Source organism: Canis lupus, chromosome 10, assembly GCF_003254725.2.
Source record: "Canis lupus dingo isolate Sandy chromosome 10, ASM325472v2, whole genome shotgun sequence".
In the NCBI taxonomy this organism is placed as follows: Eukaryota; Metazoa; Chordata; class Mammalia; order Carnivora; family Canidae; genus Canis; species Canis lupus.
This window is the reverse complement of record NC_064252.1, coordinates 24,133,358-24,146,394: the sequence shown is the minus strand read 5'-3', so window position 1 is coordinate 24,146,394 and position 13,037 is coordinate 24,133,358. Positions and strand designations below refer to the sequence as shown.

The following is a 13,037-nucleotide window of genomic DNA, read 5'->3' as shown; positions in this document are numbered from 1 at the left end:
CTCCTCCCATTGTCTCATCCCCCAGACCCCATGTACCCAGCGCTGGCCACAGGGGAGTGGCAGTGGCCTCAACCTGGCTGACCCGATTTCTGGATTCCAACCCTGGCACTTGTGCAAATTCTCATTAGACCCAAAGGGGAAGGGGAGCCATAGTCATGGCACAACCTCTGGCCACCAAGGAGGGAGCCAGCCCTCTAGACAGCCTTTCTCACGATTCCCACAACCTTACCAATTCATAAAGAGTGTAATTTCTGGGTTTGCACCAGCTTTTGAACCTAGCTCTGTGATTTCAAACAATAGTTACTGTTCACTGAGTGCTTAGCTGGGACGGTGCAAGGCCCTAATACAACGGATTATGGGCTACAAGCAGACAGAGAAATACAACAGCAGGCTTGTCACCTGTCATTTCATTCAGGTCTCACACCGCAACAAGGTCAACAGAACGATCTCCATTACACGCCTGGGGAAACCGAGGCTCTATGAGGTCACAGCAGGCTCTGTAGGAATGGCAAGGCTAGGATGTGGGGTCAGATTGGGTCACAGAGTCCAAGCTCCCGCTGCCCGACCCTCCTAACTGTCCAGAGTCGGTGTCCTCATCTGCAAAATCAAGGTGGTGGAGACCAGGGGTTTTCAAACTTTTTTTGAGCCATGGACACTTTGTTCAAATGAAGCCTGAAGTGGAGATGCAGCCCGGCAGATGGATGAAGACACGGGGCTCTGCTGCGGTGAGCATGGGGGGGTGGAGGGGGCTGCAGCCCACCCGCTGGGCTCCCTGCTGCAGCGCAGAGGAGTCTGGGCCGTGCAGGGAATGGGCCGTGCAGGGAACGGGCCGTGCAAGAACGACTGCTGACCCTGAGCCTGTCAGGCCCTGACCCGGTCTTTGACAACAGTGGAAGTTGACTGCACAGGGCACCAGGCCGCAGGGAGGGCCAGCTTGGGGGCCAGCGGCTCTCACAGGTCCTCCGGGGCGGGGTTCTCAGAGCTCCTCAACAGGGACAGCAAGTTCAGGGCTGAGACGCCGGGCACGTGGCCAGCGCAGATCTGCAGCATGCGTACCAGGCGCTGCGCCACGGTGGCTCGAAAGCCTTCCCTCTGCAGGGGGAGATTAGAGGACAGTGGTGAGGCTGATCCGGGGCAGCGTGCCCCACTCCCCTTACTCAGAGTAGCCGCACAGGCTGCCAGAGGTGAGCGGAAGCTGAGCTGTGGGGCCAGCTTTGGGCACCACTGCCCGTCACGGCCATGCCCCTGTCCACAGCATGCCTCACCAAGCAGCTTCCAACTGCTCCCTCCAGACACCCTCCAGGATGCCTCAGACGATGACCCCTCCTCCAGAGGAAACAAAGCTTAGCAAGCAGGGCTGGCGAAGGAGGGTCTAGTGGCCGCTGAGCTGGGATGTGAAGCAGAGCTAGTTCCAACCACCGCCCAGGAGGCAGAGGCCCCGAAGGCTCCTTACCTGGGAGCTGAGAAAGACAGTCCCAGGCATGGAAAAGAGGGGAGAGAGAGGCCCTCATGGGGATGGGGGGTGCGCCAACATAGAGTTCCCTCATCAGGGCTTTGGAAGGCAGGGGCCCAGAGGCACCGGTGGGGTCAGGTCAGGTAGGGTGAGCAACTCTGTCCCCGGGCCTGGTGCCAGCAAGCGCAGCAAAGGAGGCGCCATGTCAGTGCCTGGTGAAGGACAAACCATGCTCAGCCGTCCTCCCTTGTCAACGGGCGCAGCGGGAGCATCTCGTCCTCCCCCTGCGCCCCCTTTCCCTGGGGAAGTGGGCATCACCGTCCGACCAGTCGCCCTAACTAGAGACCAGGCACCCTCAGTCCCCCGGCTCTTGCTCCCTGCCATGGTCACTTGTGACTTCTCGGTCCAAATCCAGAGGCAGCTGTCATTTCCACTGAGTCTCTTTTCCCTGGAATGCTTTCTACCTGCCCCCAGGATGCCACACTCACCTGGTCCCTCCTCCTGCCTCATGGGCTGCTCCTTCCTGTCACACATCTAAGTGCTGCCCCGGCCTTGGCCTTGCCTGTGCAAGGCTTCTCCCCACCACACTCCCTGGTGACCTCATCCAGTTCCGGGATCTAAAACCATCTCACTGCCCACGATACCCAAATTATATCTCCAGACCCTTCCTCTGAACATCAGACACACATATGTGGTTGCCTACTCGATTTCTGGGTAGACATCTGACAGACACCCTGATCTTATTAGCATGTCCCCAGGGAAGTCCCTGAGGGTTCTCCCAACCTGTCCCCGCCATAGTCGCCCCATCTCAGCCAAAAGCACCTCTATCCTACATTCTAACAGTTGCTCAACTGAAAACTCCAGGGCCATCCTGAGTCTCCTTTATCCCATGTCTTACCCCCAGGTCACGGGCACATCTGTTAGTTCCACCCTGGAAATACCCAGTATTGCAGACTGTCCTGTCTTCCTCTTCCCCAGACACCACTGAGCCCAGGCCACTCCTAACTCTTCCAGAAACAGCCTCCGGGACATTTCCTCATTTCTGCCCTTGCTTCTCTTCCACACACTCTTCTCCCAACAGCTGGAGGGATCCACGTAGACCCGCATCACATAAACAGAAAAATAAAAATAAGGCCCATGTCAGGCCACATCCCTCCCTGCCCCCGCACCCTCCCTGCAGCTCCAGGTTTACTCAGTGAAAGCCACCACCCTTACTAAGACCAACCAGGCCCTCCTGCTCGGCGAAGTCACTCTGATGCACCAACTACTACTGTGCCCTCTCTTTGCTGTGCTACTGCCCTAAGCCTCCTTGGGGGGTGGGGGGAACCCTGGACACACCAGGCAAGTCCCACACTCTAGGCCTATGCACTTGCTGTCCCTCTGTGCTCCTCCACCAAGAGTCTCCACAGCCTGCCTATCTTCCTACCTTCTTCAGGCCCATAAAGGCCTTTTTAACAGTCATTCCTGTCAATCCCACTAAACCTGACTGCTTTTACCACCTGATGCACCACATCCCCATTTTCTAACACTTTACGGCCTCCACCCCAAGCCTCGTCTCCGGCCAGGCCTCCTCCACATGTCACACTCCAGAGATGTGGCCCCCAAACCCAAGTCTGACCACATCAGACTGCTCCCATCACCTGCAGGAAGGACCTCATCCTACTGCTAGGCTCCCAGGTCTGTACACGTCCGACTGCTGCTGCACACCATGCCTGGCGGTCTAGCTTACCCGATTCTGCGGGGGCAGGCGTGATGCCTGGCTCATCTGTGTGCATCAGGGAACAGCACAGGCCCCATCAGCGGTGCTCGGAAATACATTCACTGGGCAAATCCCCCAACTTCTCAAATGTGTTTCTTCATGTGTTAAACCAGGCAAGGCCTTGAAATATGGTGAGGCCCAAATTTAAATATGCAGAGTGTGCCCTGCAAAGGCCTGCACAGACACGAGGAGTGACGACTGTCCAAACACGCAGTGCTTGGTCTGAGTGAGTGCCAGGTTTGGTTGTGGGCAGGCCAGCTGCTGTTGGAAACCGATCGCAGCTGCGGGCCTTTTCCTGGAGGGCTCGGGCTCCCGGAGCCCCCAGGAGCTGGTGTGGCCTGCCACCTCCTGGCCACAAGGAGAACTGCACCTACTGCACAAGGAGAAGCGCCAGGTAGGGGGCACCACAGCCGGGGCTGCCTAAGGTTCCCGAGCTGTGGAGCAAAGATTAAGATTCCCCTTTAGCCATAAGGAGATGAGGGCTGCATGTGGGTGAAGTGACTTGTTCAAAGCCACTGAGAGCAGGCTAAGAAGGGAAGGAGACAGCAGCCTGCAAACCCGCCGGCTCTACCACTAACATACAAACTAGATGACTGAGCAAGTTGCCTCTCTTCTCTGGGTCTTGGGTTTCTGGGCTATGCTGTGAGGAAAGCCTAGAAGGGCAGGCACTTTGGGTGTATCCCAGGCCTCAGCGTCCTATCCGTGGCATCAGAGTGCTGACTAAAATAGTCCTCAAATATGAAAAATGAATTAGGGTGACAGAGTGGTACGTGCATCTTTATCGATGCACTGAATAAGGGGATCTGTCCATCTGCATATGAGATGGAAACATCTGTCATTTCTGTTGGTGACAGCCCCAGCCCCTGCTATACTACTGACATCTCTTGCCTATATTCATAATGCTAAATTTCACATAGAGTTTAGTGGGAGAGAAAGAAGTATTTTTTTTCTCATACAAGTTCACAGATCCCCTGAATTCTACCCACAGGTTCCCTGAATTCTACCCTCAGAGGGGTCCACAAACCTGTGAATAAGAACCCCAGGTCTGGGTGGTGGTAAGGGACAGGATGCTGACTCAGTTCTCTCTGCATTACATCACTTTGCCTTGGGAACAGGTGCAAGACCCAGGACAGAGCAGAAATGAACCTCAAAATCAATAAACAGACCCCAAAATTAACCAAGCAGGTTGGGTACACAGGTGGAGCAGCCCAGGCCCCGGGAGCCCTCTGTAGACCTCCTAGAAAGAGCAGCTGCTGAGCACTTTTAGCAAAAAGTCTGGATTCATACTGCAGAAAGAGAAGCTGAAGAGCAAAATTTATCAGCAAAATAGAAATCTGCTCTGCTATGCTCATAATTAGGATCACCTATGAGAAACCTATGACAAACACCAACGGAAGTGAGTTGGGGTAGGGGCCTCTGGGTGGCTCAGTGGTTGAGCATCTGCCCTTGGCTCAGGGCATGATCCCAGGGTTCTGGGATTGAGTCCTACATCAGGGTCCCTCAGGGAGCCTGCTTCTCCCTCTTCCTGTGTCTCCCATGAATAAATACATAGAATCTTAAAAAAAAAAAAAAAAAAAAAAGTGGGTTGGGGTAGAACCGGCACCATAGATATCCCTCCAACCCTCTACCCACCCACCCACTCCCCCACCATTCCGGCTGCCTGCTGGATGCCCTGCCCCAGGCTGGGACTGGACCAGTTCTGCAGTCCACGGGCATAAGGGGGACAGTGGACACTCTGACTGTGGGAGGACATGAGGCAGCACTGGTTAATATAACAGACAAGATGCCTGCCGTCACAGCACTTACAGCCAGCAGGAGAGTGAGAGATTAATGAGGATCCACATATATATACACAAGACTGAGTTATGAGCGAAAACAAAGCAAACGAAAAAGCAAGGTAACAAGCCATAGCACCTGGCATCTGAGAGGCACTCAGGCTGAAAGCATATCATCGCCCTACTTTACTTATGTGTACCCCAACTCTTTGGGTGACTGATCCACCCAAGATACAGCCAATGAGCAGAGAAGCCAGGATTCAAATCAGGATCTTGTGGTCTTCACGTCAGGACCCCCTCGCTTGGGCACACCCTACCGCTTCTCGCTTCTCGACACACCCTACCGTGTGCTGACCACCCTTTCCCTGCACCCATGCGATCAGCGTCCTCACCTCCAGGTCACAGAAGAACAGAGGGCTTCTGTAGGTGTTGGCCAGCTTCGTGACAGTGTTCCGATGGATGCTACAGTGGCTCTCCTGCCCAGCTGCAAAGAAGCCGTGAGTGCTGCAGGCTGAAATGTCTACCCCCGTGGCTGCGAGCCAGGAAGCACTGGGCAAACTCACTCGCTACCCTTCTTTGGGCCTCAGGTGCTTACTGGTCAGTGGGGTGACCATCCTGTTTGAATTTTTCATCAAATTAGAAAATAAAGCTGGAAGGCCTTGGAGAGAGTGCTCTGTAAACACATGAGTTTCCTCATCTATAAGATGAGGATGGGAACAGCCCCCAACCCACTGAGGTACTATGGAGATTCAATGAATTAATATGTAGGAATGCCCTGGCATTCCTTTACTCATCAATGTTTATTTTTATTTATTTATTTATTATTATTATTTTTTAAAAGATTTTATTTATTTATTCATCAGGAACAGAGAGAGAGAGAGAGAGAGGCAGAGACACAGGCAGAAGGAGAAGCAGGCTCCATGCAGGGAGCCCGAAGTGGGACTCGATCCCAGGTCTCCAGGATCATGCCCTGGGCCAAAGGCAGGCGCTAAACTGCTGAGCCACCCAGGAATCCCACTTATCAATGCTTATTGAGAAGAATCTGTGCCAGGCCCTCCTTGTCAGTTTAGCTGGGTGGAAGTGGACAGCTCAGATACCCCACTGGTATAGGAGGAAAAGTGGCAGGTCTACGGGATGGACACCCCGGGGCCCAGAGTGCAGGGCCAGTTAGGGAGGTGTCCCCCAGGAGATGGGATTTAGGGGTTAGCTAAACAAATAGCAAAAGAGCATTCAAGAGAAGCTGTGTGATATATAATCATTAAGGGTGTGGGCTCCGGGACAGGACTCTCTAGGTACGAACATTGGCTCTACCACTTTTTAGCAATGGGCCTTGTAAGGTTACTTAACCAGGTGAAGAGTTTCCTCAGCTATAGAACAACAATATGTGCCTCAAAGGGTTGTGTGTAATAAAGATTAAGTGATACAGAAACGAAGCACTTTTAGAACAACATCTGGTAACAGTGAGTGCTCCGGAAAGGTTAGCGGCTGCTATTTCTGCTGTTAATATTACAAAGTCTCTGGAACAGCAGGACTTGTTCAGAGAACAATAAGCTGAACCAAAGAACAGGAGGGTGACAGGAGACGAGACCAGACAGGAAAGTGGAAGGCCAAACCTGGGGCTTTATGGGAGATGGGGATTTTACTCTGAAAGCCACAGGGAGCCACCAGGTGACTCTCAGCAATTATCTCAGCAGAATGCTCTGCTCAGATTTGCTTTCAGAGAGACCACCAACAGGTCATTTTCTGAAGCTCATGTTCTTTTAGGCCTCCGGGGCGGCCTCGTTGAGGAGTCTACCATGGTGCTAGCCACACGGCGGGGGCACGGGCAGGACACACTTACCACCCATGGCAAGGAAGCCCACCTTCCCCAGGAAGAAGGTGGCGTCCACGTGGCGCAGGGACTCCTCCACGTTCTGGAGGCTGGCGTGAGAAGACAAATCAGAGGACAGACCTTACCTCAGAGAAGGCAGAAGGCTGTGCTCCTCATCCCTCAGAGACCGGAGAAGGTACATGAGGGTAAGAGAAAACACCCCTAGAGTAATATTTTGTCTTTTGTTTTGTTTAAGTACTTTTAAAATTACAAAGTGACTCATGCCTGTATAACAATCCAATATGGATGTATTCAGTAAACAGCGTAAGTCTCCCTCTCCAGCACCACCCTTCTGTCTCAACATCCCAGAGGTTACTGCTGCTCACAGTTTGGGATATAATTCCATTTGCAGGGACGCCTGGGTGGCTCAGTGGCTGAGGGTCTGCCTTCAGCTCAGGTGGTGACCCCAGGGTCCTGGGATCGAGTCCCACATCAGGTTCCCTGCAGGGACCCAGCTTCTCCCGCTGGCTAGGTCTCTGCCTCTCTGTGTGTCTCTCATGAATAAATAAATTTTTTTAAAAATTCCATTTGCATATGAATTTCTCATATGTAAATAGAAGCAGTGATATGTATAAGCACGTAGTTGGATTTAACCTGTTACATTCTTTGGAATGGGGACGCCCAGCTGTTAAATGTCTGCCTTCGGCTTAGGGTGTGATCCTGGAATCCTGGGATCAAGTCCCACATCAAGCTCCTGGCATGGAGCCTGCTTCTCCCTCTGCCTCTCCCTCTGTGTCTCTCATAAATAAATAAATAAAATCTTTAAAAGAAAAATTATTTGAAATCACCACCCAGTATCACAATCTATTTTCTAGGTGATGGACACTTGTGTGGTCTCCAATTTTTCACCATTACAAAAAATGCTGCATGGGGGCACCTGGGTGACTCAGTGGTTGAGTGTCTGCCTTTGGCTCAGGGCGTGATCCTGGGATCTGGAATCGAGTCCCTCATCTGGTTTCCTGCTTGGAGCCTGCTTCTCCCTCTGCCTCTGTCTCTGCCTCTCTCTGTGTGTCTCTCATGAATGAGTAAATAAAATCTTTAAAAAAAAAAAAAAAAAGAATGCCACACGAGCATTCTTTTACACATATTCTCACACATGCAGACAAATGTTTTTGTAGGAACGATGCTAGATGTAGAACAGAGCTGGGCCACATTATGTGTCTTTAAAATGTACCTAGACAGGGATGCCTGGGTGGCTCAGACGGTTAAGTGTCTGACTCTCCACCTCAGCTCAGCTCATGATCTCAGGGTCCTGAGATAGAGCCCCATGTTGTGTTCCGCATTGAGCTAGGAGCCTGCTTGAGATTTACACTCTCCTTCTCCCTCTGCCCAACCTGCCCCCCCCGCTTGCTGACCCCACTTGTGCAAATATACCCACGCTCTCTCTTTAAAAAAAAAAAACAAAAAACCTAGGTATTGCCAAATTGCTTTCCAATAAGGTGACAATATTTATAGTTATATCACATGTATGAAAACACTCTTTTCCTCTAGGACCTTTGGGCCTTTGACCTTCTGGTCCAAGGGTTTCATTCATTGGTGTCCAAGGAGTGATGAAGAAATGTTGTGTCCTGGCCAAAAAGCCATCTTGGTCAGGTGAACCAAGCCAAGGTTTCAGCCTGAATGAGCAAGGTCTGAGGCAAACAGTAAGAATGGCTCTCTGCGCCTAAGTGTGACTATAGAGCAGAATCTCCACAAAGTGTCCCTTTTGGTGAACAGGGTGGTCATACCCAAAGAACAACAGATCTGCTGAGTTAGGACCTCTGGCAATCATGGCAGATCTCAGCCCTTTCTCTGTCCCACCATAAGCTCAAGTCACTGCTCACTTGTTCCAGCTGGCCAGGCAGTATGTCTGGACTTGATCCTGCTGCTGGGTGTGTCTAGTAACTCTATGTCCCTAGTTCCAGGTGTTTCCACCACAGCCTTCCCTTAACCCCCACCACTTGACTTGGTTTCTATGCTGGATGCTGCACCAAACCCCTCAGTCAGCCATCCCCCAACAGGGAGAGAACAGATCTTTTTCTGTACTCCCCAGGGTGGCTGCTGTCCTGTCTCCAGGGTTGCCAGTGCTAAGGGAAGCCAGGCTGGGCCCCAAGCATCATCACCAATCATGTTCCCCTAGCTATGGCCCCACACCACTCTGGGCTCCTGACCCTGGACTGGCCTTAATAGTCCTGCACACGTTATGCTCTTCTTTCCCTTCACATTAACCTTTCTTCACGTGGAACTTTCTGCTTACTCCCATCTTTACCTGGCTACCTCACCTCCAGTAGAAAGCCTACCCTGCCCTAAGTCCTGAGAGTCAGAGGTCTTACTGGGGCTCTCATAGCCCAATACATTCTTCTTCTTCTTCTTTTTTTAAGATTTATTTATTTATTCATGAGAGACACAGAGACAGAGAGGCAGAGACACAGGCAGAGGGAGAAGCAGGCGCCCTGTGGGGAGCCCGATGTGGGACTCAATCCCGGACCCTGGGATCATGCCCTGAGCAAAAGGCAGACACTCAACCACTGAGCCACCCAGGCATTCCCCCAATGCATTCTTCTTTTACGGTAACCTATGCCAGATACTATAATCACCTCTTCGGAAGTCTAGCTTCCTCTCCCAAGTGGGCTAGGAACACCTTGGGGACAGGGGTCTGCTTCATCCATGTCTGTGCCTGCCCTCAGGGATACAGAGAAGGCTGCAGAAAGCATTAGCTAAATGGCCAATGACACTGTTGGGGTTTATCAGTGTCTTTTTTACTTTAAAATTAAAATTTAGGGGATCCCTGGGTGGCGCAGTGGTTTGGCGCCTGCCTTTGGCCGGGGGAGCGATCCTGGAGACCCGGGATCGAATCCCACGTCGGGCTCCCGGTGCATGGAGCCTGCTTCTCCCTCTGCCTGTGTCTCTGCCTCTCTCTCTCTCTGTGTGACTATCATAAATAAATAAAAAAATATTTAAAAAAAAATAAAATTAAAATTTATTTATTCATTTGAGAGAGAGAATGTGCCCAAGTACATGGGGCGGGGCAGGGGAGGTGCAGAGGGAGAGAGAGAGAATCTCAAGCAGACTCCCTGATGAATATGGAGTGCACATGGGGCTCAATTCCAGGACCCTGAGATCATGATCTGAGCCAAAATCAAGAGTCAGATGCTCAACTGATTGAGCCATCCAGGTGCCCCTTTAGCAGTGTCTTTAAAATATCATTCACTTGCCACTGGCTCCCCATCCTCACCTTCTGGGCTAACCCCAGGCAGCCTCTCCCTGTGTCCCCTCTTTCCCATCACAAGTGAGGTCATCATCCCAGCACACCCCTATGCCAAGTCTACCTGAGCCCCGTCAGCCCCTATTCTCTGGCTCTCACCTGTATTTGCTGTGAAGGTTGACCACAAACATGATCAGGTCAATTCGAGGCCGATTCACATCGGAGGGCAGAGGGAGGGATCTGGCCAGGTGGCTGAAAAATGAGAAACTGCAGGATAAAGATATATATACCCACATCACAGGGACTATTCACATGCTGCCCTCCATGGGGTAAGAGGCTGTCAAGGGCTCCTCACCTATTCCCCAGATGCCCTTGTGGGCTAGACTCCTCAGGTGAGCACAGGGGCAGAGTAGAGCTGGTCCTATCTAGACTTAATCCTTCTGCCAGAAAGGAGCTCCATTTGGTAACCACCTCAGAAAGAGGGAGTTTGGGATATAAGATGGCAATGGGGCTAGCCAGTCACACTGCATGCTGGGAGGGAGATCAGACTCAGAAGTGGGGTGTTAGACTATGAAGATTAGGGGTTAAAGGCTGAACCCCTGGAGCACCTGGGTGGCTCAGTCAGTAAGCATCTCCCTTCAGCTCAGGTCATGATCTCAGGGTCCTGGGACAGAGCTCTGCATGGGGTTCCCTGCTCAGTGGGGAGCCTGCTTCTCCCTCTCCCTCTTCCCTCTGCTTGTGCTCTCTATCAAATAAATAAATAAAATCTTTTTTTTGTAATATTTATTTATTTGTTCATGATGAGAGAGAGAGAAAGAGAGAGAGAGAGAGAGAGAGAGAGGCAGAGACACAGGTAGAGGGAGAAGCAGATTCCATGCAGGGAGCCTGATGTGGGACTTGATCCCGGGACTCCAGGATCGTGCCCTGGGCCAAAGGCAGGCGCTAAACTGCTGAGCCACCCAGGGATCCCCCAAAAAAGATTTTTTAAAGTTTATTATTTTTTAAAGATTTTATTTATTTATTCATGAGAGACGAGAGAGAGAGAGAGAGGCAGAGACACAGGCAGAGGGAGAAGCAGGCTCCATGCAGGGAGCCTGCCCAATGTGGGACTCGATTCCAGGACCCCAGGATCACACCCCGAGCCCAAGCAGACGGGCTCAACCGCTGAGCCACCCAGGTGTCCCCAAATAAATAAAATCTTAAAAAAAAAAAAAAGCCTGAACCCCTTTGGAGGGTGATGGAAGTGGGCTCAAATCTCGGGTATGCCAATTATGAGCTATGTGACCTCAGGTATGTCACCCTCATCATCACTGTGGTCTAAACTTGTCCCCTCGTAGGATTCTTTAAATGCTATAATGGGGTTTATTCTCCTAGTAATGGGTGTTTCTGATTCCCATGAAGGTACACCCTCTAGATTGGGATCCTTCCCCTTCAACACGAGCCCCTGGAGCTTATCTATCAGGGAGAATGACACCCACATATATCCAGTCACTTGATTCCCACCAGCAGCTGTTTCTTCTCTCCATCAGTTAGAAAAAGAAAAACAAAATTACTACTTTAGTCAACTTTTCTCCAAATCTGGGGGCAGCGCGGGGCGGGGGGGCAGGATCTGAACACTACTCTGTGCCAAGTACTGTTCAAAGCACTGGGCATTCAGTAGTGAACAAAAGTCAAAGTCCCTGACCTGGGGGTGGGGGGCTGACCTCAGGGTTCATGGAGGTGGCCGACTGAAAACAAGCAAACTAACACGTGAACAAGGGCATTTCCTGCGGTAACAAGCGCTGGAGGAAAACTGAAGTATGTGACCGAGCGAGGGAGGATCCGTCAGCTGGGGTCAGTTCACGCCCGGGCTGGGGGGTGGGGGGGGGTGCCGGCCCCACCTGCCCCCGCCTTCCTGGCAGCGGGGCACAGTCAGGCCGTGGCGGAGCCATCGGACGCCCCCGCCCTCAGCTACGTACATCTTCAGCTCCGAGGCGCAGTCCTCCTTGAGCATCGCGTCGGCTAGCTGCTGCAGAAGTGCATCTTCCGTGCCCACCAGCTGCCCAGGGAGAGAAGGCGGCCTACTGACGCCTGGAGCTCGGGCCACCGACCCGGCACCGCGCGACTCCCGGGTTCCCGCTCCCGCGCGCACAGCGCGGTTTACCCAGCCAGGGCCCCGCCAGGCGCTCGGGTCGTGTCCGCACAGCACTTCTCACCTGGGCCCTCCCTCCGGCGGCCAGACCACCGCCTCCGACTGCCGCCCCCGCAGCCGCCCCCCGCAGCCGCCCAGCCTGCAACGCAGGCTCCCGGACTCGGCCAGGCTCCGCGCCCGGCCACTCCACCAATCAGAAACCGGGAAAGAGCCCGCCGCGCGCCTATTGGTGGATACGTCCTCCAGCCTCAGAAGGCGGCTGTTCCGATTGGTTCAGAGTGTGGCTCTCCCGCCCACCACGCCCCAGGCCGAAAAGCGCGCGCCAGACCCTCAGAGAGCCCAGAGGAGCGAGCAGCGGAGGCGCCGCCGACAGGGAAAGGCAGGCGGGGGAAGCGGAACGGCTGACGCCTACCAGGATGGTGGCCGTGTTCAGGCCAGGCTGCTTGTCCAGCGGCCGCAACACCGACATCCCAGGCCCGGGAAGAAGCGCGGCTGTGGGGCGCGCGCAGATACTTCAAACCACTCGGCGGCACGCCCAGAAGTGTGCGGCCGATAGGCACGTGACTCCCGCTTGGGCGGGGCTTTGGGGAACGGGGCGGGGTCCTCTTAAAGGAACCCTGACCTCCCTTTTTAAGCCTGTGGGACAGGCCCTTTATTTCACGCCTCAGAGAAAGAAGGTAATTCAGTGATTCAGTCGTTCACTTTCGTTCATTCATGCATATTCATCATACTCTTGATTCCTTCCAAACTCGCCCCTCCCTTGTCATCCCCAGCTCAGTCGACTCCACCCTTGCAACTGCTCAGAACAAAACATTGAGGTCATTCTTGGCCCCTCTTCTTCACACCCTCATCCAATCCATAAGCA

General features: G+C 52.9%; 1 protein-coding gene across 7 annotated transcripts; it reads right to left on the bottom strand.

Annotated features, from left to right (window-relative positions):
* Window positions 1–390: 390 nt before the first annotated feature.
* CENPM (centromere protein M) lies at window positions 391–12,744 on the bottom strand. Of its 7 annotated transcripts, none has more exons than XM_049115787.1 (6): window positions 12,585–12,741; window positions 12,000–12,079; window positions 10,201–10,308; window positions 6,828–6,907; window positions 5,380–5,471; window positions 391–1,092 (listed from the first exon to the last, which is right to left on the bottom strand). In XM_049115787.1, the coding sequence occupies exons 1-6, from the start codon at window positions 12,639–12,641 to the stop codon at window positions 952–954; spliced, it is 558 nt and encodes a 185-aa protein (XP_048971744.1). In that variant the 5' UTR covers window positions 12,642–12,741; the 3' UTR covers window positions 391–951. The 7 variants fall into 7 exon arrangements, with proteins under 7 accessions (XP_048971744.1, XP_025314027.1, XP_025314050.1 ...); XM_025458242.3 differs by having other exon boundaries at window positions 10,201–10,293; XM_025458265.2 differs by lacking the exon at window positions 12,585–12,741 and adding an exon at window positions 12,237–12,307 and having other exon boundaries at window positions 10,201–10,293.
* Window positions 12,745–13,037: the final 293 nt, after the last annotated feature.